Source organism: Rhinoraja longicauda, chromosome 25 (genome assembly GCF_053455715.1).
Source record: "Rhinoraja longicauda isolate Sanriku21f chromosome 25, sRhiLon1.1, whole genome shotgun sequence".
Taxonomy (NCBI): Eukaryota; Metazoa; Chordata; class Chondrichthyes; order Rajiformes; family Arhynchobatidae; genus Rhinoraja; species Rhinoraja longicauda.
In genome coordinates, this window is record NC_135977.1 from 16,237,395 (window position 1) to 16,264,466 (window position 27,072).

Sequence of the window (27,072 nt, forward strand, 5' to 3'; positions counted from 1 at the left end):
AGAGGATCTTATAGAGACATATAAAATTATAAAAGGACTGGACAAGCTAGATGCAGGAAAAATGTTCCCAATGTTGGGGGAGTCCAGAACCAGGGGCCACAGTCTTAGAATAAAGGGGAGGCCATTTAAAACTGAGGTGAGAAGGAACTTTTCTCTGAGGAACTCAGAGAGTTGTGAATTTAGATTTTAGATTTAGAGATACAGCGCGGAAACAGGCTCTTCGGCCCACCGGGGCCGCGCAGCGATCCCCGCACATTAACACTAACCTACACACACTAGGGACAATTTTTTTACATTTGCCCAGCCAATTAACCTACATACCTGTACGTCTTTGGAGTGTGGGAGGAAACCGAAGATCTCGGAGAAAACCCACGCAGGTCACGGGGAGAAAGTACAAATTCTGTACAGACGGCGCCCGTAGTCAGGATCGAACCTGAGTCTCCGGCACTGCATTCGCTGTAAGGCAGCAACTCTACTACTGCGCCACCGTGCCGCCCTTTTTTTAGAGATACTTTGCCACAGTGGGCGGTGGAGGCCAAATCACTGGATGAATTTAAGAGAGAGTTAGATAGAGCTCTGGGGGCTAGTGGAACCAAGAGATATGCGGAGAAGTTGGGCACAGGTTACTGATTGTGGATGATCAGCCATGATCACAATGAATAGCGATGCTGGCTCGAAGGGCCGAATGGCCTCCTCCTGCACCTATTTTCTATGTTTCTATGTTTATTGATTCATTAGACAAAAAATAAAGTTAGGATTGTAAGTAGATATTGATGACTGTAGGGATAATACAATTAGATAGTACATATCCAACCTGGTTTAATTAGTGTATGCAGCATGCAGAAAATCTTTCATCTTTATTTCTCTCCCAGCTATGGCTCAGATAATTTTCTTTTGAATCGAAACGTTGCAGAAATCTGAGCACCTAATGTGGAACTATTTGGCTGATATCCATTTGGTTATTTATATCCTTCATTTTTCACTAATTCAATAATTTAATTTTTCAATAATATTCTCAGAATTCACTCAATTTTTCTATAATTTGCTAATAAAGGCTGAACGTATAAATGCAGTGGACATAAATGGATACTGGGCCCAATATTTGTTCAGGATGGATGGTGCCAAATGGGAAAATCATGCCTCATGAAACTGAGTCTTACTTGCCACCCAATAAATACTTGGAGAACTGCAACTGAACCAGGCTCATGACTTCCATTTTCTGCCTCATTAGCTGGGATGGTCGGGTGAAACCAATGAAAGGTGCAAAAATAAAGCAAGATAAAAGAAATTATAAATTTTTGATTGTGATCAGATATTTACTATTTCACATTACATATATTCCCTTCTGGAGCTGCAGCAATTTCATGGAAATTTTGCAGATAGTGCTCTTTACCTTCAATATCAGGATGGAAGTTTTATACTGATTAGTGAACATATGACATTATCATATCATATCATATCTATACAGCCGGAAACAGGCCTTTTCGGCCCTCCAAGTCCGTGCCGCCCAGCGATCCCCGTACATTAACACTATCCTACACCCATTAGGGACAATTTTTACAGAAATGTTAATTGCAGTATGTCAAGGGCAGTAGCCAGACAGGTTGTTCAAATAGTTCTTGCCTTTGTCACTATGCTTGTTTGTGCTTGTTCTCTTATTTGTATGATAAATAGTCCTCCTTCTCTGACTTTCATCTGCACTTAGTTCATTCCTCATCTTCGGCAATCTCCTGGAGTCAAGGATGACTTGTTTCCCTTCTGTTAGGAAGAGATGATGTCTGTGAATGAAAAATGTAGGGTGACCATTGCACACCAGCTGCCACATGGACACAGCAGAGTGAATTCTTTCATCAGTGGCAAAAATGTTCGGGGTGATTAGAAACGAGACTCTGCTATATGCACATGTGCACGTACATAGAGACGTGCACACACAGTCACCTGCGCACATGCACCTACGCAGAGGCAGATGCACATGGAGACACAGACACACTGAGCAGAGATGCAGACACACAGACAGACACATTGGCACACATACACAGCTTCTTCCCTCACTAATTTCTATCCTTGGATCTCCCTTTCTTCAATCTTCCCGCCTCTGTCACTCTGTCAAAACCTCCCTTTTCATTCTTCCCTGCCACTTACTCCTGGCCTCAAAGTTCTCCCAATTAACTGAGAGAACCTCCATCTACCCACACAATGTTGCCCAATGTCAGTAAACTGTAGTCTGCAAACAGCTTGGCAGTCTTGATGAATTTGCGAGCTGAAGGAGGTAGCTTTATCCCGCGGGAACAGGTGCATCATAATAATAATAATAATATTCATTTATTGTCATTGCAACGAGTACAACGAAATTAAAAAATAGCCAATCCTGACGGTGCGTAAAAACAAATAAATACAATTATATTAAGTACAAAAGATTTTTTAACAATGTTGCCTAGTGCAGAAGGTAGTGTTCAGTTCTCGTATGGCCCTGGGGTAAAAACTGTTCTTAAGTCTGTTTGTTCGGGATTTGATCGACCTGAAACGTCGACCAGAGGGCAGATGAACAAACAGACGGTGGCCGGGGTGGGATGGATCTTTTATTATTTTGCCTGCTCTACTGAGGCAGCGTAGGCTGAACAGGTGCTCCAGGGAGGGCAGTGAGCAGCCGATGATCTTCTGGGCCGTCGTGATGACCCTCTGAAGGGCCTTCCTGTCCTTTTCTGAGCAGCTGGCATACCATGTGGTTATACAGTATGCCAGCACACTCTCGATGGAGCAGCGATAGAAGGACATCATGAGCTTCTCCTGCAGGTTGGTTTTCCTGAGGATCCTCAGGAAGTGGAGTCTCTGCTGTGCCTTCTTTACTGTGGTGATTGTGTTGGTAGACCAGGTAAGATCCTCTGCGATGTGCGTACCCAGGAACCTGAAAGCGGGTACCCTTTCCACACAGACCCCATTGATGTAGAGTGGGTCGTATTCTACACTGGTTTTCCTGAAGTCAATTATAAGTTCCTTTGTTTTGGAGGAGTTCAGGACAAGATTGTTCACTGAACACCATGCTGCCAGCCTTTGGATTTCATCCCTATAGGCTGTCTCATCTCCTCCTGAGATGAGTCCAACCACAGTCGTGTCATCCGCGAACTTGATGATGGTGTTGGGATGGGTGGGGGCGCAGTCGTGAGTGTAGAGGGAGTAAAGGATGGGGCTCAACACACAGCCCTGTGGTGAGCCGGTGCTCAGTGTAATGGTGGAGGAGAGGTGAGGGCCTATTTTGACGGTCTGGGGGCGGTTGGTCAGGAAGTCCTTGATCCATTGGCAGATGGTTTGGGAAAATCCAAGGTCAGAAAGTTTGGTGACCAGTCTGCTCGGGATGACCGTGTTAAAGGCAGAGCTGAAGTCGAGGAAGAGCATCCTCACATAGCTCCCCTGGTGTTCAAGGTGGGTCAGTGCAGTGTGAAGAGCAGTGTCGATGGCATCCCCTGTAGACCTATTTGCTCTGTAGGCAAACTGGTATGGGTCGAAGGTGGGTGGGAGGCTGGCTTTGATGTGCTGCAGGACCAGTCTCTCGAAGCACTTTGTGATGACCGGTGTGAGTGCTACCGGACGGTAGTCGTTAAGGCCGCTGATGACAGACTTTTTCGGCAGTGGGACATATTTGGTCACTTTATTCCTTCACACTCGTTTCTTCCTCATGTTCTGTAGTGTAAGATAAACCAAGGTGTTCTTCTGAGTCACAGAATAAATGGATAAAAAATTCTTTCATCAGGCAAGCAGGAAACTCCTGAAAAAAGCAGTAACCAGGCACAATGTTTTCTGAAAGGTATCAATCAGTTGCCACTGGAGCTGCAGTGGAAGATTGATGGAATGGCAAAGGAATTTTAGGTCATGGTATCGAAACAAGATTGATTATTGCATTTCCCTTTTGTCTTGGTATGAGAGGGAACCACTCCATCCTGCATGCTATTCATCTCATCTCCAGCTGTGCATGCCAGAGCTTGCTTTTTTTTAAATCTGCCTCACCCTATATGTGTTTGTGCCAAAGTAGCTGCCATCTCTGGTCTTGAGAGGAAAAATCTTGCTCCCTGTGTGCAGAGCTCATTTTTTAATTAGTAATCCCAGCATCAACTTGCTGAATTGAAGAATATCCAAGTGGGAATATGCCCAATTTTACAAAGCTCACATAATTATTTCAGAGGCCATACTGATTGACTCAAACTTAAGCCTGAGGGAGAATGAAATTACTATGTTTTCTGCTGTATGAGCTTCTATTGCGAATGGTATAATTCTGCCACATAATGAAACCCGAATCGTTTTGATGTCTCGTTCAACCACTCATGGTTTTACAATCTTCCTTTTGCTCATTGTGTTCATAATGGAGATTATCAGACATTAAAAAAACATCCTTTTTATTCGAACATTGAGCACAATATCCTAGATTAATAAATTTTCAGAGATCTTTGTGGGATCATTTATGGAAACAATATTCTGATTTTTGGATGGAGATGTGCAATTCTAAATAATATTCCTCGCAGTCTCATTTGTCCTTCAAGCTGGATATATAAGTAGTTGATATTTTGCAGGAGCATTGTTAAACGTTTTCAAAATTGAAATTAAAGGTGCTGCCTTTTCCCATTCCAAACGTGTCCATTCGTGTGCATTTTGAATTGTACTCAGGGCCAAGTAATGTTGTTATCTTCCCCACAACTGATGAATAGAGTTTGAGTTTTAGTCTTGTATGTGTGAAATTTCCTGTTACATTGTAGTATCAACATTCTGTAAGTAAATATACAATATAAGTAAAGTGTATACCTACATCATAATATTTCTGTTTATTTTTTCTTTTGTCATCAATACAAAGACAATATACCAAGAAATCCTTAAGAAGCATATCAACACCCCGATGAACTGAAAGTAAAGCCAGATACTTTAACACCAAAAAATACAAAGATCTGCTTTTTCTTTTTTGTTTCTCCTTTACTTGTTTATGTGCCTCCATGCACCTTGTGCAGCTGTGGTATGCTGCAATCAGTTTTTGAGGTCCATTGTTAAACTTCTCAATTTTCAAAGGTTCTGGTTAAAACCATAGAAGTATTTGGGTGCTAAATTTAAAACGGGGAACCAACATCATACTTTCTTAGGCAAAGTGCTGGAGGAACTCCCAGTGCTCTGCGATTCTGTTTTATGCACAGTAGAACAATGGAAATGCGCATTTTCTGGGTTGGGGATGGGGGATGACATGGTGTAACCAATGTGGTTAAAGATGTTTGTTATGCTCGTTTCCTTTCTTCCTTATCTGGGAAGCCACTTGGACAGCTACATGAATAGGAAAGATATGGGCCAGACAAGGCATGAGAGGAACAGCACGTGATGCAGCACATGTATGTAGAAAATGCAACAGCAGAGAAAGGAGGGTTGTTGGTGGAATGAAATCAAAGCCATATCATAACTGGATGTTGCACATGTTTAAAAGTCTGTGCACCACCAAGCACCATGCGGGTTCCTCGAAATATAAAATGAAATTGGGCACTAAACTAGCAATCAGATGATTGATCTTGTATCTTGTCTCATCCATAGCAAACTTCCAAAATAAAAGTTTAATATTTGAACTTTGAATAAGGTACAGACAGATGTGTACTTTTTAAGAAAGGTCGTAGATGAGCAAGTATAGAGTTACTTTTCGTGAGATTACCAGGCAAGCCATAGAATCATGGAGCTTTACTGTAGGACATTTAATGCAACTTGTCCATGCCAATCAAGTTGCTAAAGCAAGTTAGGATCACTTCTCTGCACCAGACCCATATCCTTCCAAACCTTTTCAATCCATGCAGCTGTCCAAGTGTCTTTTAAATGTCTTGCCTCTATCATTTCCTCTAGCAGTTCATTCCATTACCAGCCAAGTGCTTATCCATATGTGCATTTTTCCTCTGATTTTAACATCAATAATTGGACTAATACTTTGTTATTAGCTGGCTAAATAATGTTTATTATTCAGACAAAATTTGCCTTTGGATATTTATGGAAATTTTGCACTGTTTCCTTTGGATATTTAAAGACAGGTGTGTTAAACCTTGTTCAAAGTGGTAGATTTTAAGGAGGAGAGAAAGTGGTAGATTTTAGGGAGCACGGGCAGCTTGTTCACCCATGGCAGAGCAGACAAGGTGAAGGATGCATGGGAACAATAGAATTAATACAATATAATTTACAATAAATGTCAGTGTTTCAGATGCTAATAGGCATTTTTTCAATATCACCAAAGAGTAAATTGTCCCCTTTCACTATTTATTTGGTTAACAACATGATATTTCTCATCTTTTGTTTTTCAGGATTCTTGCTGTTTAAAGATTTTTGTCTGAATGAAATCGATGAAGCTGTTCCCCAGCTGAAGTTTTATGAGGAGGTAAGAGATGTACAAGTTGGGCCAAAGCGTCTGTTTCTGTGCTGCGTAATTCAACATAAAGCTCTATGTGGTTGGTTAATATAAGATTAGGTGGCACAGACTCAGTATGTGGGAGTCAACCATTGAGCACTGAGATGAAGAGACACTTTTTCACTTGATGTTATGAGTCTTTGGAATTCTTTACCCAAGAAATCTATGGATACTCATTCATGAGTATATTTGACGATAAGATCAATACATTTTTATATGTCCAGAAAATCGAGGTTAATGGGGATACAGTGGGAAAGTGTTAATCCATTAAATCATCAACATTTTAATGAATGGTAAGTTGTGTTGAGGAGGTTATAGCATAGTCCTGCTTCTATTTATTGTGTTCTTAGGATACATTTTCATAAATTGTTTAAGAACGAAATAGAAGTAAAAAGAAACAATGACCAGGCTGTGCTTTCAACAGGATCCATAGCTCTGATGTATAGCACCTGCTAGAGCAGATAGAATCATTGAAGTAATTTTGCATAAATGTTTATAATCTTTAGCCTAGTATTTCATCAGGTCTTGAACTTTTGCCTGATGTGTACTTTGGGTTTTTCTTTAAGAATGAGTTTCAATACCACGTTTGGTGAAATAGTTTCTGATGAATGTATGGCTACAATGAGTGCCCAACTGGTGGGGCAGCAGGAGGACTGGCTGATTTATTTTGTGTTCCTTACGTTTAATATAAATCAAACACAAAGAACACAATAAACACAAGAAACACATAAATCATGCGTTTAATATAAACCATTATGGAGTGTGAGCTTCATTGGTGAGTCCAGCATTTTATGTGCATTCCCAATTAGCTTGCCACTGTATGTTTCTTTTTTTTCCTAATCAGATGTGCAGCACTTTGGTCAACGTGGGTTGTTTTTAAATGTGCTATACAAATATAATTGACTTGACTTGACTTGACATCAGAGTAGCCCATGGTGAAGCATCTTCTCAAACTACAGAAGTTCTTCAGTTGTGCTGTTGGATAGTGTTCCATGATTTAGAACATGGAGATGAAGAAGTCATAATATAATTGTTACTGAGTTCTGGGTCAAGAAGTTAAGGATCCAGTAACAGATGGGAATGCTGAGTTCTAGGTCCAGGAGATTGGAGATGAGTTTGGTTGAGATTCGGAGGCAGATCTATTGTCAATAAATAGGAGTCTAGTGTAGGCGTCCTTGTTATCTAGATGTTCCAGTGATGAATGTCGGGTCGGGGAAATAGCGTCTGCCATGGACCGTTGTGGCAGTGGGCCAATTATGGATCAAGGCTGTGTGGGAGGTTGGCACTATGACCAGCCTCTTGATTCACTTCACTATGGTGAATGTTTGATCCATCTGACTTTTAATGTTGATGCTATACAAAATAGCATACAATTACTGTCAATTAATATTTTTTTCAAAATTAACTTCCATGTACTAACAACGTTAAGCTGATGTGCAGTGAAAATCCAGTTACTTTAATAAAAGGATAAACTCTTTACAAAAGCAGTGCGCAAATGTCCAGGAAATCAAGGCTCACATTCATTTTATTTGTTCTGCGTACTGTTTGGGGTCAAAACCTGTTCAAGTAACACGCAACAAGTGGAAGGATTAACACATACGAACTTAGAGTTAGAGAAAGCTTACCGTTGCTGAGCAACACAGTATTCTACCTCCCAGTGTTGCAGGGGGCTGTGCAGTATCCTGGAGATAACTTGACCCCTGTATAATCTTGGCAGATTCAGGTCACAACAGATTGCCTCTTGTGGACATTATTTCTCAATGACATGTGTTTTTTAAAAAAACAGTTTCCATGGTAGGGAATGACTGCTGCTGTCACCGATAAGGCAGCGGTATCAACCTTTAAATGGACTGTTTGGTTGAATCAGGAATTATTTATTTGCCTGTTCAATTATAGCATTGGAAAAGATGTTCTTATTTTTTCCTACGTTGATCATGCTGAACATGTTTACAATAAATGTCTTGCAGGCAAAGATTTGTAATTTCAGCAAGGTCTGAGACCTAATTCCGTTTTGAAGCATCCACAATTTGGTCATTAACTTTGTGACCACCAGACAAGTGGAAAAGGCTAGAATGATGAATCCATTCAGTATGTAATACAAATTCAGCTATTTTACTCTTGCCAGATAGATTCCTCTATTCTGCACTCCAAATCTTGTTGATAAAGTCTATGTGACCAGCATCAATGCCCATTATCTAGATCTTAGCTTTCAGTCATACCCTCTTAGTTATTTGCTCTCAGTTTTACAGAAAAGCATTCAGAAAACAAACAGGAATTGACTATCAACCCCCCAAAAAGACGTCATCTAAAATAGAAGGTAGAAACACAGATAAACTGTGTATGATATGAAAGCTCATAATTATTGCTAAATAACATAAGGTATTTGGAAGGAAAAAAATCAAAACTGCTGGGCAGGTTTTGGGAATGGAACCAGCTGCATTGCTCTTGCAGTGAACCAGCATGGACTTGAATTGCCAAAGGGTCTCCTATGTTGTCATTCCATAATTCCATACTGTGTTTCTTTGCATTATTTCACTTGGAATGACACCTGAACTTCTGTTGATTTATTCCCTTTACAATGCGGCTGGTGGTGTTTAGATTTGGCTTTCACTCAGAAAAACCTGGTATTACTACTTTAAGAAAGACAACATGTGCTATTTCAAAGGGAAGGATTGATAATTGCAAGTAGTCTCGTGAATCTGCCTGAATATTGCAAAACGTCTGTTCGCGTTATTGAAAGTGGCTGTGCTTGGTTTTGAGAATGCCTGTCTTAGGGGATAGAGGAAGATGAAGCATTTACCACTACTTCCTTGAAATAGTTTGGTTGATACTCTGCTGAGCCACAACCAATTCCTTTCTAATGAAAGCAAAGTGATGCTCTTTCATCAGTTCATGTCATAATTCCAATCCTTGCACTTGTTTGTCTTGTTATATTAAAAATATACGAACAGAATAACAGCATTCCAACACTGATTTATTGCAAGAAGGCGATTGATTGATTATCCACTGATTATTACTGCAGTGCTTCTTTCAGGCCAATATTTGATAGGTAGGAAGGTTGTGCATGATTATGGAAAGAAAGGTAGAAATGTCAGTAGGTCAGGACATTATTATATATTTTAATTAGTGGGAATCAGCAATCCCACTAAATTGGTCAGTATTTGGTTGGGGAATCTTGCAGAACAAGGTTGTGCTTGGAGTTTATTCAGTGACAGTCTGGCAACTGGAAGGGACTGTGCATTGGTGATGCTGGATATATGGACTTTGGAGAGAAATGGGACCATAAGAAATCCTGGACTAATGAGCACAGAGGAATTAGACTGCATGACAAGGGAAATAGAATGGTGAAGTTGGTATATTTGGAGCGGCCAGTGGCACATAATAACAGGACATTTTCTGAGGATCTGCCAAAAAGCTGTCCTGTATCTCTGGTTCACAGGTCCCTGAAAGGCACTTCAATGCTCAATTCAGATCCTCTCAGTTCCTTTTGCTGCCAATTCTTGATTCTGCATCATTAAATTCATATCACTACCAAAATTTGAGCAACCGAGGAAGAATTACAGGCAGACGACAGAACAACAGATTATGCATATGCCACTGAATACACCACAGATAAAGGAATGTCCATGGTGATTTACAGTTCAGTATCATATACTTGCCAAGTTAACTACTTTCTCCCAGTGGATCCTTCCTCACTTCTAGAAGTTGGCACGTTGCTTATAGCATATTTATTGATTCTGTGGGCGAGGCAGAAGAGTGAGTTTTTTTAAAATTCCAAGATGATGCCCCTGTCCAAAGTACATAAAGGAGATTGCAGATTCTGGAATCTAGCACAAAAAAATAAACTGCCGGAAGAACTCGGCCGGCCGAGCAGCCAGCTGTGGGGGAAACAAGATTGTTAACGCTTTAAGTCAAGACCCTGCATCAGTCCTGAAACATCAACAAAGTACATGACAAATTGATGCTTTTTAATCTGTCTTGTATTGTTGTAGTGCTCACCTCTCTGTTACTTGCAGCCTTTCACTGTGTGATGCATGCTCCCATTGATATCTCTTGTAAAGTCACCCTTTCCTGGGATTTTACATGCCAAGTCATTGGTTCACAACTGTGATTGCTTATTAGCATAATTCTCAGCTCTAGATGAGACATATGACCACTCAGAGTTGACAGCTATGTTTTAAGATGTATAACAGTGCACACACAGGGCAGATATGTCATGTTATGCAAAGGGAATGAGATAAAAGCTTTGGTTGCAATAATGAAGGATCAGACAACCCTTTGATCTGTGAGCAGTACTAACTAATATTGCATTGTTAGCTGGCAATAAGCTACAATGTGAAAATTGAAATACCCCTTATATTGTTTAGTTTAGTTTATTATTGTCAAGTTACCACGTACAGTGAGAAGCTTTTTTGTTGCGTGCTATCCAGTGAGCGGAAGTACTATACGTGATTACAATCAAGCCGTCCACAGTGTACAGATACAGGATAGAGGGAATAATGTTTTGTGCAGATGACCCACTTAATGTCAAATCTGTCAGGTTTTATTTTATTTGTTTTAAATCAACCACTTGCACACGCTCAATTAATATAGGGAAGACAAAAGTCAAAAAGATTCTACAACATGAAGATAACATAATCTGCCACATCATTGCTCAGTTGACAAGGATGAGAATGTACCCTGAGCATTGTTCAGATTAGAAATGAGTAGAGCACTCAGTACAATCATTTGTTATGCTCTTGTAAATTGCTGTTGGGCTATATGAGAAGTGCTTTTGAGTATCAGATGGAGCTGTTCCCTTTTTTCAGCTTATGTTGTGCTCTACCACAGTCTGGGCATTATTTTTCCTGACATTTACGTGCAATTGTCACATTCCAATGAATGGGGTCCAGCTACAGCTCCACAAAACACCACCGAGATATCTGCTACGACAAGTATCGTGGCAGCCAAAACGAAAAAGTTGTATTTATATAAATTACACAGGGATTTCTTTTTCCCCTTTTAAAATGTTGAAGACTGGTGAAAGAAGACTTTAAAAAATGATTGAGCATAAATATAAATTGATGAAAAATAAATAAATAAAGAAAACTGGAAAGATGATCTTTAGGTCATGAGTAACTTCAGAAAGGAACTGTATTCTTGAGAAAATATTCAACACCCAGTAACAACTAAACTGTATGTAAGATCAAAGTTTCTATGTTGCATCTTAAAATAATAATCAGACCAGATTATAATAATAATATTTTCCCTTGCAGATTAAAGACTATGAAAAGCTGGACTCTGAAGAAGATCGTTTATGTCGGAGTCGACAGATTTATGATAAATATATAATGAAAGAATTGTTGTCCTGTTCACACGTGAGTACACTTCTACATAAAAATACCCAATTTATAAACTTTATTTCACATCTGCATAAGGATCTGAATTGTGTACTTGCATTACATATAAGATTGGTATTTGATTTTGATTCATTTTGAACTGTGCCGCAGGTTCTATACAACCCGTGCAGGGAAAATGTTATCTCCCTCCCTACCTACAAAGAAGCTTCATAAGAGAGCTGCTTGGGTCTTGTGTAGAAATTTGGGCTCATTATCTAACAAAATTATTTATGTGCCATAAAGGGATCACAGCAAGGAATTATTTGATTCATTCCAGAGAAGGCAGATCTATTGTATGAGAAAAGATTGTGAAGAGTGGGCCTATATCCTGACTCACCTAGAGAGACAGGGCACGTACGTGAGGATGCTATTCATAGACTATAGCTCCGCCTTCAACACGGTCATCCCCACCAAGCTCATCACCAAACTCCACCAGCTAGGCCTCAGCTCGTCATTATGTGACTGGATCCTGGACTTCCTGCTGGAACAACCGCAGGCAGTGAGAATGGGCCCGCACCTGTCCTCCACTATCACCCTGAGTACCGGCACACCACAGGGCTGTGTTCTGAGCCCCATGCTCTACTCCCTCTTCACACACGACTGTGTTCCTGCATTTGACACCAACACCATTGTCAAGTTTGCAGACGACACAACAGTGATCGGGCTTATCACCAACGGGGATGAAACAAACTATAGAGCGGAGGTGCAGAACCTGGCGGACTGGTGCTCGGATAACAACCTGTCCCTAAATACCACCAAGACCAAGGAGCTGATCATCAACTTCCGTAGGTCACATAACGGGGAATATGCCCCGATCTCTATCAACGGGGACAGTGTGGAGAGAGTGTCCAGCTTCAAGTTTCTGGGCACTCACATTTCGGAGGACCTAACATGGTCCAATAACACTGCTGCGCTGGTCAAGAAGGCACAACAAAGACTGTTCTACTTAAGAACACTGAAAAAGTCTGGTCTACTCCAACAGCTGCTGACGACCTTCTACCGCTGCACCATAGAGAGCATCCTAACGCTTGGCATCCCTGTGTGGTACCTCAGCTGCACGGAGGCAGAAAGGAAAGCTCTACAGCGGGTAGTCCATAGAGCTCAGAGGGCCATCGGAACACAGCTACCAGACTTGGAGGGCATCTACAACACACGATGCCTCAGAAAAGCCACCAGCATCCACAAAGACTCTTCACACCCCTGCAACAGTCTGTTCGAACTCCTTCCATCGGGCAGACGATACAAGGCCTTCTACGCCCGCACCTCCAGACTCAGGAACAGCTTCATCCCCAGGGCCATAGCTGCTATGAACCGGTCCTGCTGAGCCGGATGGCCACAATGCATAGATCAACTTGCACTTTTACCCTGTCTAAAACTGTTACAATTGTTTCGTTTCGTTGGGTTGCTGTTGTCTAAATTACTTAAATTATTGCATCGTATGGGAGGCGCATTCCCAATCTCGTTGTACCCCTGGGTACAATGACAATAAAGATATATTGTATTGTATTGTATCCTCTAAACATTCAAAGAAAGAGAGGGAGATGTCATTGAAATTTACAAAATTATTAAAGGGCTTGACAGGCTATATACATAATAGTTGAGTTTCCTGGCTGAGTCTGTGATGAGAGGTGCATTGTGATAATGATGGAGAGGGGGTCAGTTGCTTAGGGCTGAAATAAGGAGAAATGCCCATGGCGAATGGTGGTGAATATTTGGAATTCTTCACCGAATAGTCTCTTTCTGCAAATTTCCTATCTGCCTTGTCAAACCCCAAAGTAATTTTGTCTGTTTCAATCTCTATACCATGCCCTCATTTAAATCTCAAACAATTACCTGAAGACTTGTTTTCCCTTTGCCAGGAATATTGAAATAAGCACCAAGGACCTCATCTGGAGAGTCTTAACTGAGTGTAAACAATTCCACCATTCCATTCATTGAGTCTTCCAAATTTGCAGGCATGTGAATTTTCTGCGTTTCCGCGGATTTCCAAGTTTTTAAAAATCCATTTTCCGTGCTTTTTGCATGATTTCCGCGTTTTTCACTTTGCCAAAATCGCGCTTACCAACGGAGAAATTGGATCGGGAAAAAAAAGGGAAAAAAAGAAAAGAAACGATGTATAGCAGCATTTCTCAACCGGGGTTACCCGGAACACATGATTCCGCAAGAAATAGCTGCAAATCATTGAAATCGGACAAAATTACGAGAGCCCACTTGAAATCCCCCCTCCTTGGAAGTCTCCCCGAAAATGTGACACCTAGGCTGGGCTACCTGGACTTCCACGGCCGATCGGTGGGTTGAATTTGCAACCTGCGGCCAGGGCTCTGGAACTCCAGCCCAGCTGGAGCCAGCACATAGCCGACTTCCTTGGCCGGCTGGATAAACCAACAAAGCTCTGGAACCAAGAGTGCCAGAAAATCAGTGGTGGAACTGTAATGAATAAGTATTAAATTTAAGTGCACAATTATATAACTAAATTAATTAAAATAATTCAAACGTTATTACAGTGACATATTCACATTATTTTGTAATGTCGTTTTCACTTTGAAATGCACTAAAAGAGGCTTGAAACTGTTAATTTTGTGTGTAGATTTTCAAAATGTTCCCAAATTTTTGATCTGCTATACGGGTAAGCGCAAGCACTCGACTCTTTTCCTCTTTTTTTTAACTTCACTCACATGCCTGAATTTGCCACAATGACGAAAACAATGAACCGTTATTGAGTCAATGGAAAAAAATAGTTAGACTGTATTAAAATACTGTTTCAGTTTATGACCATGAAATTTTGAAAAATAAAGGTTGCAAAGTGATTTATTCGTTCACAATATGTTACCAGAATTGAGAGGCTACAGTTATAATGAAAGCCTCGAGAAGCTAAGAATTTATCCGTCAAAATGTAAGTTAATGAATATCTAATAGAAATAAATTGGATCAGTAAATTGCTAAAAGCTGGATGTAAAGATTGCTTTTATGCTGGAAGGTTGAATCAAAAATTTGATTTTATAGAAATAGTTTTTAGATATTTTAGTATGAGGAGATGTTAATATAAACCCACCATTTGTTCCAATGTAGGCTTTCTCCAAGCGAGCAGTGGACCATGTGCAAACTCATTTGGCCAAGAAGCAAGTGCCACCCAGTCTCTTCCAGGTACGTCGCCAGGCCGGGGCTTTTGACATGGACATTTCTGGCTCCCGCTCCTCTTCAACCGTTGGTGACGATGTCACCTTCACGCCCCCCACCCCTCCTCCCTCTGCTCCTGTACCACCCTTCATATCCCCTGAGCTCACCTCCTCCCTCCATGGTATCTTCCCAGAGCCCTTTACCACTTTGACCCTGTGCCTGACTCCAACCCAAACTCCTATTATGCCTTCACTAACCCCCTTGAACTCCCCTCTTCAATGTTGAATGTCTGTCCTCAGTCGACGCCATATCTCTGTACACCTGCGCCAACAGCTTGATGAGTTCCAAGCCTGCCACAATGTTGAGCATGTGTCGTCGCTTCTATGCAACTTCATTTTTTTGGCAGGTATTCATTGCACATCTCTCCCCAAATGATGACCCTCCTTCGCCCGTCTCCAACAATCTTCCTTCTCCTGGACACCCTCTACCACCTTTCTACCCTCTCTTTACTTTTGATCATCTTGACATCTCCTCTGCCCTTACTCAGTCCAATCTCACCCCCTCAGAACATGTCGCCCTCCACTCACTCAGTATGAATCCCAATATTACCATCAAAGGTAGTGTTGTGTAGTCTAGTAGGCTGACTCTACCGTGCAGAGCCATGTATCAGTTCTTGGAGACCTCCTCATCCTACTGAGTCTGAAGCTTACTGTCATATATATCAGGGTGCAATGACATTTCTTGTTCACATGAAGCTCCAAGAGTAAACAATATACATGCAGTAACGATAAATACAACAGAGACAAGTGCAAAATAGCAAAAAGGTGCAAGATTGTAGTACAATCCGAAATTGTGCAACAAAATTTTTAAAATTAAAGTGGAATCAAGAACCATAGGTTTAAGGTGAGAAAGAAAAGATTTGGTAGGAACCTGAAGGGCAATTTTTAAAGTCAGACAGTGGTGGATATGTGGAACGAGCTGCCAGAAGAGGTAGTTGAGGTAGGTACTATAACAGGATTTAAAAGCTATTTGGATGGGTACATGGATGGCAAAGGTTTTGAGGGATGTAGGCCAAACTCGGGCTAATGAAACTAGTTTAGATAGGACATCTTGATCATGTTGGGACACAGGGTCTGTTTCCGTGCTGTATAACTCCATGTCTACATATTAGCTTTGGAAGAGGTACAGTGCAACATTATGCATATTGTAGTTTAAAGAGATAAATTAGGAGGATAAGTTGAGTTTGGAATAGTGATGAATTGAGGTGTTTGATGATAAAGAAATTTGTTAAGATCTTGTTAGAAATCCAGAACAAGAAGACATAATCTTAAACTTGGGGCTATGTAAAATTGCAATCATGAGATTTTTTTCCCAATCAGGCTCTGTTCTGCCAAGGATCAATTGAAATGTTCAGAGTTAGATCAACAGATTTTTTGTTATGTAAATGTTTCAAGGATATGATGCAAAAGAGATGAAGTGGATTTTGATGTATGTATCAGTCACGATTTAATGGGTTGGATCAATCTGGAGGGAAATAGCCCATTCTTGTCTCTATTTACCTAAATGGCAGCAGCTGGATTCAGAATTTCAGAATCTCCACAGTGCACTCTATCAGTTGGCCACCAGGCAGGACTTAATGCTTCCTTGCCCCCTCACACATCTGCATCCTCAGCCTTTACTGTGGGGATGTAGGAATTTAGAAGATTGAGGGGGGATCTTATAGAAACTTACAAAATTCTTAAGGGGTTGGACAGGCTAGGTGCAGGAAGATTGTTCCCGATGTTGGGGAAGTCCAGAACAAGGGGTCACAGTTTAAGGATAAGGGGGAAGTCTTTTAGGACCGAGATGAAAACTTTTTTTTCACACAGAGAGTGGTGAATCTGTGGAATTCTCTGCCACAGAAGGTAGTTGAGGCCAGTTCATTGGCTATATTTAAGAGGGAGTTAGATGTGGCCCTTGTGGCTAAAGGGATCAGGGGGTATGGAGAGAAGGCAGGTACGGGATACTGAGTTGGATGATCAGCCATGATCATATTGAATGGCGGTGCAGGCTCAAAGGGCCGAATGGCCTACTCCTGCACCTATTTTCTATGTTTCTAATGACTAGAGATATTTCCAGTTCAAAGACTGTGCTTTACTATGTTTTGAAGTATTATATGTCAGTTTTTGCTTTAAAATGCTGAATAATGACACTTGCTAGAATTAAGTTAAAAATAATACAACTACAATCGATAAACTCATGAGGAAATTTGAGTGTACAGTACTGTGGTTTGCTCTGAAGTTTCTACTGATCAATAGACAATAGACAATAGACAATAGACAATAGCTATCAACTACTATTCTGTGAAAATTGCAACATAAGCAATCTGTTGATTTTCAACATTTACTTGTCATTTATTTCACCAGCCATACATTGAAGAGATCTGTGACAGTCTACGGGGAAAAATGTTCCAGAAATTTATAGAGAGGTATGTACAAAGCTCACTTCTGCATGTGCAATTTTTATGGAAAGTATGTGTGTTACTGCTATTGTTTAGAGTTACATGTTGAGCAATTAATACTTTGAGAAAGACACATCCTCTCTAAACGCTATTTAGAAAGTGTGTGCTGTGCAAATGTTGTTGACAAAAATGGTTCTTGAAATGTGAATGTCTATCTTGAAAAAAATATTTACATGAATGCTGTTCATGGATTGTTTCATCCTATGCAAATGCTATTAAAAGCAGTGTATATGTTGTATAGATGGTCTTTATGATAGGCAATGTACCATTCCAATATTGTTTTCAAAAGAGTGAACACTGCAAATTCTGATTTAGAGGTATGTCCTCTATCAGTGGTTTTTTAAATAGGGTACATGCAGTGTATTTGCTTTTAATAATGGATTTTGTGGTGTGTTAATGCTGATATTACAGGGTTTATCCCCCGTGAATGTCGCTGATAACAGGATTTGTGGTGTATGAATGTTCTTTAATACAAGGCATGTGGGACATTGGAAACTGAGATGTCAGCCTACAGAGGTTCCAACATGGTTGCGCCCATGGGTGTTGACATGGAGCTGGCTTTCATTTCCATGCTGGTAAGAAAGATCTCTATGCAGTCTGAGAACTATAAGGTTGGAACTGAATTCTCCTAAGCTTTTGACTTTCTCATGCAGGCTATTGGATAGGTCTGACAATGTTCCAAACATCTTTGTGCGCATGCCTATCATCCATTGCACGTTCCCTGCCCCATTGCCCCTACCACGTTCCCTACCCCCCATAAACTTTCCCTTATTGTCTGTAAACTGCCATTTTCTGAGCTGAGTGATAGATCAACTGACAGATGTAATCTTCATTTTTTGATGTTTTATTGGCTGGGAGCTTTGCTGGTAAGATTTCTTGGCCATCTGAAATGAAAAAGGGTAACGGTATGGTCACAGTGGGAAGAGGAGCAGGTAAGGAGTGATTTAAACTATGTAGATCTTACAAGTCAGAAGAGATCGTGCAAAAAGGGAAAGGAGTATGTGAGAAGGATCATATATAAGTATACTTTCATTTAATGACCTCCATTCTTTCACTGACCATGGGCTTTGTGTCACTCAATGTCATGATTACCAGCATCCTCTCTAAATTCTGCTTAGTCTCAAGCTATAGTAAAGCCATAATTCATTCTGTAACTCTCATCGTCAGTCACTCACCATTTGCTTTTGTGGAAGAGAAGTATGGTGCCGTCTTGCAATATGTCTGTGTGATATGCTTGCTATGGCTAAAAGTTGGATTGGTGGTAAGTATGTGACATTAAGGAAGGTAGTTGAGAGATATTGGTATTAGATGAATAAGGGAGGTATATTGCATGAAGCAGTGGGCGTATGTAATTCAGCTGTTACTGGTTGATGTAATTTGTGGGATGTGTTGCGTTCACACTAACTACTAATGAGGTAGTCACATTTTATCCATTTCACCTTCCTGATGGTTCTTCAGTTCGAAGACCTGAAGAATTCGAAATCTAAAGTATTTTCTAGTTCTTTCTAATGGTGTCATAGTATTTCAGGAATAAAGTCAGGTGCCACTCTCGTGCCTGAATTGCTCTGAGGGTTTTCCAGGTTGTACATTGACTTCCAGGAGTTGTTGCAGATAGAATTTTAATCAACAAAAGTTAGCTTGTATTTGGGATTCATGAGGTTAGTCCCAATCAAATATATTAGAAATTGCATTCATACATTGAGAGCCAAGCGTGACAAAGCTTGAGAACAAATGAATGAATGAATAAGTTTATTGGCCAAGTATGCATATACAAGGAATGTGCCTTGATGCTCCGCTCACAAATGGCTCCGCTCACAACACAAACATACAGTTAACAATTAAGAATAAAGCATAAACACATCAAAACAATAAGGATACACCAATACGGTCTAAGCATGTGGGTGAAAATAAACCAGAGCAAAAAATAGACTACAGACTTTGGTTATTGAGTAGAGCTATCACTTGTGGAAAAAAAGCTGTTTTTATGTCTGGCTGTGGCTGCTTTGACAGTCCGGAGTCGCCTTCCAGAGGGAAGTGCTTCGAAGGGTTTGTGGCCAGGGTGAGAGGGGTCAGAGATGATCTTGCCCGCTCGCTTCCTGGCCCTTGCAGTGTACAGTTCATCAATGGAGGGAAGGTTGCAGCCAACAACCTTCTCAGCTGTGCGAACCAAACCAGACCATGATGGAGAAGGTGAGGACGGACTCAATGACAGCAATATAGAATTGGACCATCATTGGCTGTGGCAGATTGTGTTTCCTCAGTTGCCGCAGGAAGTACATCCTCTGTTGGGCCTTTTTGACTGTGGAGTCGATGGTGGCCCCCCATTTAAGGTCCCTGGAGATGATGGTTCCAAGGAACTTAAATGACTCCACAGATGTGATTATGGTGTTGTTGATGGTGAGTAGGGAGGGGGGAGGGGGATCTCTTCGAAAGTCTATAATTAGTTCCACTGTCTTGAGGGCATTGCGCTCCAGGTTGTTACAGATGTCACTTCTCATCTGTAGGCAGATTCCTCCCCATCCTGGATCAGTCCAATCAGGGTAGTGTCATCCGCAAACTTGAGGAGCTTGAGAGGCGTCTGTGGAGGTGCAGTCATTGGTGTAGAGAGAGTAAAGGAGAGGGGAGAATACGCAGCCTTGCGGTGCTCCTATGCTGAGGGTCTGCGGGTCCGTCAGGAAGTTGATGATCCACTGACAGATGGGTTCAGGCACAGTCAGCTGGGAGAGTTTGTAGTGTAGTAGCTCTGGCACAATGGTGTTAAAAGCGGAGCTAAAGTCCACAAACAGAATCCTGGCATAGGTCCCCTTGCGGTCTAGGTGCTGGAGGATGAAGTGCAAGCCTAGGTTGACTGCGTCATCCACCGATCTATTGGCCCTGTATGCAAACTGCAGGGGGTCCAGCAGGGGGTTTGTGATATTTTTCAGCTGGGCCAGCACAAGTCTTTCAAAGGTCTTCATGACTACATAGGTAAGTGCGACAGGCCTGTAGTCATTAAGACCAGTGATCCTTGTCTTTGAAATCCTTGCTTAATCCTTGTCTAAATCTTTGAAACAGTGAACTGCTCAGCATTTTTGGAGATCAGATACTTATTGCATTACCTTGCTTTCATGAGGGGATAGTCCTTGCCAAAAAACTTGAGCAGCTGAAGAAATGGAGAGAGAGGAGGAGGGCATGAGTGTAAAAAATGAACCTAGCTTACATTGCTCCTTTCTGACCAAGATATCAGTGAAAATTCTATCTAAATCTGTGACTGGAACATAACAGTTCCCTGTATAACATGCATCTGCCTTGCACAATGTGAAAGTAAAGAACAATGCCAAAGAAAATTTTCAAGGAAGTTACCAAGAATTTGATGAAGGCAAGGCACTATACATGGATGGTAGCAAGACCTCTGCCAAGAAGCAAGGTATGCTAGTCTAGAAAGTTGGGGCACATCGTCTTCCAGATGTTTTGGCAAACTCGATCCAAAATTGTCCTGGTGATAGGACGCAGAGGTTTGTGGCGAAGGGTCATTTTTCTACCTGGAAGTCTGTACCCAATGGCATACTGGAAGGATTTGGTAAGCTGGATGAGAATGTTTGTCTGTGGTCATAAGTAAATTTACTATTGACACGAGCATGGATACCCAAGGATACAAAGGAGCATCGATCTGCTGGAAAGTTGGTTGGACCAGTGGCAAATGGAATTTAATCCAGACAAGTGTAAGGTTATGCATTTTTGTGTCATCTTATATTGGCCAGATGTGTACAATAAACTTCAGAGATTATTGAAAGTTGTCTGTACAAAGGCACCATGGGGTATGTCTATTATTCCCTAAAATTGGTGATATCTGAATAAGGTGGTGAAGAAGGCCTTTAGTTTGTTTGCCTACAAAGGCAGTAGTTTTGAGTATAAGAGTATGCAGCTGTACATAACATTAGTTTGGCCACACTCGAAATATTATGTGCAGGTTTGGTCATCACACCATAGAAAGGATGTGGTTGCATTAGAAAGCAGAAAAAAATCACACATACTTTGCCAGAATGGAGGGACTTAGTTATAAGGAAAGATTAGTTAGGTTGGGTTTGTTCTCACTGGAGCACAAGACTGAAGGGAGACCTTATCAGAGGTTTATAAAATTATAAGGGGAATAGATACGGTAGATAGTCAGTCTTTTACCAAGGATAGGGGAGTCTGAAACTAGCAGACATAGGTTTAAGGTAAGAAAATAAATATTTAAAGGCGATCCGAGGAGCAGGTTTTTCATGCAGAGAACAGTGGGTATATGGAACTAGTTGCCAGAGGACGCAGTAGAGCCAGAGACAATCACAGTTTGTTAGGTACATGGATAGGAAAGCAATAGTGGGGTAAGGGCCAAATGCAGGAAAATTGGATTGATGCAGATAGGCATCTAGGTCAGCATGGACAAGTTGGGTTTCTGTGCTGTACAACTCTATGACAAAATGTAGGTATTCCAAACAAAGCCAATGTTATAGTTCACATCATGTCAAACATAATACATATGTGTGCTAATCCCTGTGGATCTGCATTGCCTTAGTGCATGTCTTCTGTTTGGCTTTGTCCACCCATGTAGTTCTACACAGTATCTCCAAAGTGGCTATGAAAGTGGCTGAGGATGGTCCTGAAGGATGGTATTGAGCACTGTTGGCTTTAGGTTGTATATTTTGTTGGTGACCTCAGCTTTTGAAATGATGGGAACGGCAAGGGTTCTGGTTCGTGACAGGGATGGGCGAATGAATGCTGTCCTCATGAGAGACTCCAGCAAGATTGTGTTCCATTGGCTCACTGCCATTGCTCAACAATGATATCTCAGCAGCGTAATCATCTGCTGGTTGACAGATTGTTGGTCCAATGTAGCACATTGCAATGCTCTTGAGTTTGCACACATGAAGTGAAATTCAGACTGTGGTCATCAGTCACAGAAGTAGGGAAACAACTATTAGATGCTGTGTCATAAGTTAGGTATACAAATACGTAAAATGAATCACCCACCACGTCCCTCGTGGAATGGTTAACTTTTAAAGGTTTGGATGTAACTCCAGTGACTTTAAAAGGAATAAAGAAAACTGGAAATCTGAAACAAATCTCTGCTCGAATTGCAGTTAATTTCAAATCTACCTGGACTTTATAAACTGATTTTCTCAACATATGAAGCTGACTTCCTCTTGACCCACTGGTTTCTCATTTTTGGTTTCTTTTTCAGTGACAGATTCACTCGGTTCTGCCAATGGAAGAATGTGGAACTAAACATTCATGTAAGTACACCGTTTATTATTCAGCTATTTATAGAGCATCAGTTGTCTTTTACACTCGTGTTCACAACGTTCACGTGATATTTGTCAGGTGAATTGGTGGTAGTAGTATTTTACTGTCTTGTAATATATGTTAAGTACCTCATCTGTGTAAGTTATCCTGTGAGTGAAATGCTAATCTGAAGCCTCACCAACTTATTCAGGCATTGAAGGTCTCCATGTAAAGAAGAGCCAGAAGTCATAACCAGCGTTTGCCTCATTTGTAAATGTCATTGCCTATCAAAATAATGTTATAATGAAACATGGTGCTGTCAAGATGGAAGTCATTCTTTATCATTATTAATTGAGGAACAATCCATGCTGATTATTTTGTGTTTCGAATCCAAAAAATAAAGCTGAAGTTTAGGTGTATTGGCTAAAACAGTTTAAGACATTTTCAACCAACTGCTGCTTTATGAATCTTATTTTTGAAATAACTAGGGTTGCATGAAACTGGGCAGAAGTCCCAATTTTTCCTTCATTTTGTAAAGCTAGAACTAATCGTTTGCATTTTTACTGCTTATCATACTTTTTTCTCTTCTATCACCAAGGTGTCACAGTGGGGTACAATTTCTTGTTTCTCAATCTTGAGATCAGCTGGCTCTGAAATTAACAGCAGGGATTGTCAGTTTAACACAGATATAATTCCGATTGCTACAAGTTCACTGGTTTCCCATTTCCCATAATAATTTTAAGCCAATTCTGCCTACTATCATAAATCCACGCCAACAAGGAGAGGCTTATCGCTGGACAGATGATGAGTGTTAATTTCAAGTACCATTGGCCAATGTAGTTCCCTGCAGCCTATTTAGCAGAACAATTTGCCAAAAATGTATGAGTAGCAATTACTGCCTGAAAAATAATGTGAAATGAGCTTTTAGAACATTGAACATAACAGCATAGGAAATGTGCCCTTTGAACCACGATGTTTGTGTCAAATATGATGCTTAGCTGAACTAATTTAATCTGCCTGCATATGATCCATATCCCTCTATTCCCTGTACTTCCATTTCCTCTCTAAAAGCCCCTTAAACGTCACTATCTTGTCAGCATTCACTACCACCCCTGGCAATAAATTCCACGCACCCCCCCCCCCCCCCCATACGTAAAACATTAATGCCCCAGATATCTCCGATTCACTTTCCCCCATTCACCTTGTAGCTATGCCCTCAAGTGTTGCACATTTCCACACTGGGAAAAATATTACGACTGTCTACCCTATCCATGCCTCTCATAATTTTATATACTTCTATCAAGTCTCCCCTCAACCTCCAACATTCCAAAGAAAACAATCCAAGTCTATCCAATCTATCCCTGTAGCTGAAAACCTAATTCAGGCAGCATTCTAGTAAATCTCCACTGCACCCTCTCTAAAGATTCCACATCTTTCCTGCAGTGGGGCGACGAGAACTGCACACATTTCTCCAAATACGGCCTAGCCAAAGGTCCTATAGATCTTTGAACTGTCCTATATTCTCCCTGGTTGTTCCTATTTTTAACATACATGTAAAAAGCCTTGAGATTTTCCTTAATCCAACTCGCCATTGATATTTCATGGCTCCTTCTGGCCCTTCTAATCTCTCACTTGAGTTCTTTCCTACTCAATGTTCCTCATATAATAATGATGTTTCACTTGCTTTGCAGCTAACAATGAATGACTTCAGCGTACATCGAATAATTGGAAGGGGAGGATTCGGAGAAGTATATGGATGCAGGAAAGCTGACACTGGAAAAATGTAATTTTATTCCTGTTTTTAGTATTTAATTTCATAAGCTTCAGTTATAATTTAAAATATTTCTACATATAAAATAACGTATAGCATGGAGGATGGCAAGGAGACTGGAATATGAAATTGTTTAACACAAGCTGAAAAGATTTCACTACAGGTTATGGTATCAGATGATGTGCATTAAATGCATAGTAATATACAGAGATGGATGTGTACTGCCTGCAAAATAGAATGGAAGCTGAATGCATTCAAGATAATAAGAAGGCTGAATTGTTAGATCTTGGGAAATACTGCACAATTGTTCTCAGAGTCTTTTGGCTGCTTTGCAGCCGGGGAACCTAAATGTCATCTGCTCGCAGACCTGATTTACCAAATACTCTGTTCAAGCATTCATACAAAAATGAACTAAAACAAAAGATGCCATAGCCATTACTGAAAAGTCGAGATTGTCCCTCCTAGTGCAACATTTTCTGTTTGGCAAATCAGTCAGGATTAAGAATTGCATCTGTTAATGATTAATGAATACGGGGCAGGTAAGTTAGGAATAATGGGATAAGTTAATGGCAGTGTACGTGTTTGTCTTTGTTACAGATTTTAACTCTACATCTAATTTATTCATGCTTACTCAGTTTAATAAATGCTTTAAAGTAAATATAATTTTCTTCAGCAAATGAGAAAGTATAACAGCATGCTTTTGCCAAGAAAAAAGTAATATTATTTACGACCGGTTGAATAACTTAATTCAGACTTGACCAAAGTAGTTTTGTGTGAGATTTCTATGTCTTCTTTGGGAATATCATATTTGTTTCATTAAGTTCATCATGGAAGGTCGCACTATTACCAAGGATGCTGCCTGACTCGCTTTACAGCCAGTTATAGTATTCGGGCCTTGCCGCAGTCTGCAGGTGTCCAAATAATTATACTGGGACTCAATTTGTCCTGGTATTGTCTCTTGGCATTCCTGATGGCTTTACGAAGATCGTGGTGAACTTACTTGTACCTATCAGGGTCGTTTGACTTGTATACAGCCGTCGTGGCCTTCACCTGGGAATGTACCTCACGGTTTATCTGGTTAGGTAACACTTGGATTGCCTTCTTCGGCATGCATTCCTTTACACGCTTGCTAATAAAGTCAGTCACAGCAGTGGTGTACTCATTCAGGTTGGCCGCAGATTCCATGAATGTGGTCCAGTCCACGGACTCAAAAGCAGTCGCATAGAATGTCAACTGTTTCTGCAGACCAGCGCTGAACAACTTTCTATACTGAATCCTCCCACTTCAGTTTCGTTTGTAGGCAGCTAGATGGTAAGATTTCCTGAAATGTGGCCAGGGAATGGAGCGGTGGGCGTTTTTTATGGATGTGTAGCAGAGGTCGAGGGTGTCCTGGTGTGTCAAGACATGCTGATTGTATTTAGGTAGTACGCTCTTGAGGTTGGCTAAATTGAAGTTCCCGGCTATAATGACCAGGGGCTACAGGGTATTTTTCCATAAGGCTAATGGTAGTGGAATAAACCCCCTCCACTATTACCCACTGTTTTCTCTGACAAACCAATTTTTTTTATTTTTTTAAAAAAAAATTTGAAAAGCATATGTACAAATAGAATTTTTTTTTAAAAACACATTTGTTACAGAGTTCTTACATAGCTTCAATTTTTTAATTTTTGAAGAGAGAGAGTAGAAAAAAAACAACAAAAAAAACTATAAACTTGAGGAGAGAGAATAAGAGGGTTAAAAAAATATATTTTTAAAAAAAGGGTCTAACTATAAAAATTAAAGGGAGTAGATCCGGGAGACAATAGCAGTACATCCAACCCCTAACCCAAGTTACAACTTTTAATTTAAATTTTTTATTTTAGTCCTGTGCCAAACCCATTTACTTTTCTAAAAATTCAATAAATGGAGACCATATTTTTAAAAATAACTCAGGTTTGTCAATTAAGGCAAATCTTATTTTTTCCAAATGCAGGGTCTCTGTCATTTCCGTAGTCCACATTTTAATTGTGGGGGTTATTGGTTTTTTCCAAAATTTAAGTATTAATTTTTTCGCAGTTATTAGACTGTAATCAAGAAAATGGACCTGACTTGCTGTAAAATTTGTAGTATGTTCTGATAATCCTAATATAATTAATTTTGGATCCATATCTAATTTTTTGTTAATAACTTTAGAAACTATTTTAAAAATCTCCAACCAGAAGTTTTGCATTTTTATACAAGTTACGAAAATATGAGTTAAATTAGCTTCTTGAAATTGACATTTATCACAGATAGGAGAGATACTAGGAAAAATCCTATTTAATTTCATCTTCGAATAATGTAATCTATGTATTATTTTAAATTGTATTAAGGAGTGTCTAGTATTTAATGAACATTGATGTATATGTTGTAAACTTTCATCCCATATATCTTGCATTATAAGTTGATTCAATTCGTCCTCCCATGCTCGTCTATAAGATTCTGATGACAGAATGTCAGTGTCAAGGAGAGTATTATAAATAAAGGATATTAATTTATTTGAATTATAATGTCGATTCAGGCATACATCAAGTATTTCTGGACCTCTAAACTTATATTCTTGCATGTGTGATTTTACATAATCTCTAAGTTGTAAATATCTAAAATAATTATTAACATGTAATCCGTACTTCTG

At 40.2% G+C, this 27,072-nt stretch overlaps 1 protein-coding gene across 2 annotated transcripts in view; it reads left to right on the forward strand.

Annotated features, from left to right (window-relative positions):
* Positions 1–27,072, forward strand: part of grk3 (G protein-coupled receptor kinase 3) — a 185,863-nt gene that overhangs the window by 95,451 nt on the left and 63,340 nt on the right. For both annotated transcript variants that reach the window (XM_078421459.1, XM_078421460.1), the window contains exons 3-8: positions 6,306–6,379; positions 11,665–11,766; positions 14,857–14,931; positions 17,310–17,371; positions 22,608–22,659; positions 24,340–24,431. In XM_078421459.1, the coding sequence (XP_078277585.1) occupies positions 6,306–6,379; positions 11,665–11,766; positions 14,857–14,931; positions 17,310–17,371; positions 22,608–22,659; positions 24,340–24,431 (457 nt within the window). The remainder of the gene's footprint in view (positions 1–6,305; positions 6,380–11,664; positions 11,767–14,856; positions 14,932–17,309; positions 17,372–22,607; positions 22,660–24,339; positions 24,432–27,072) is intronic.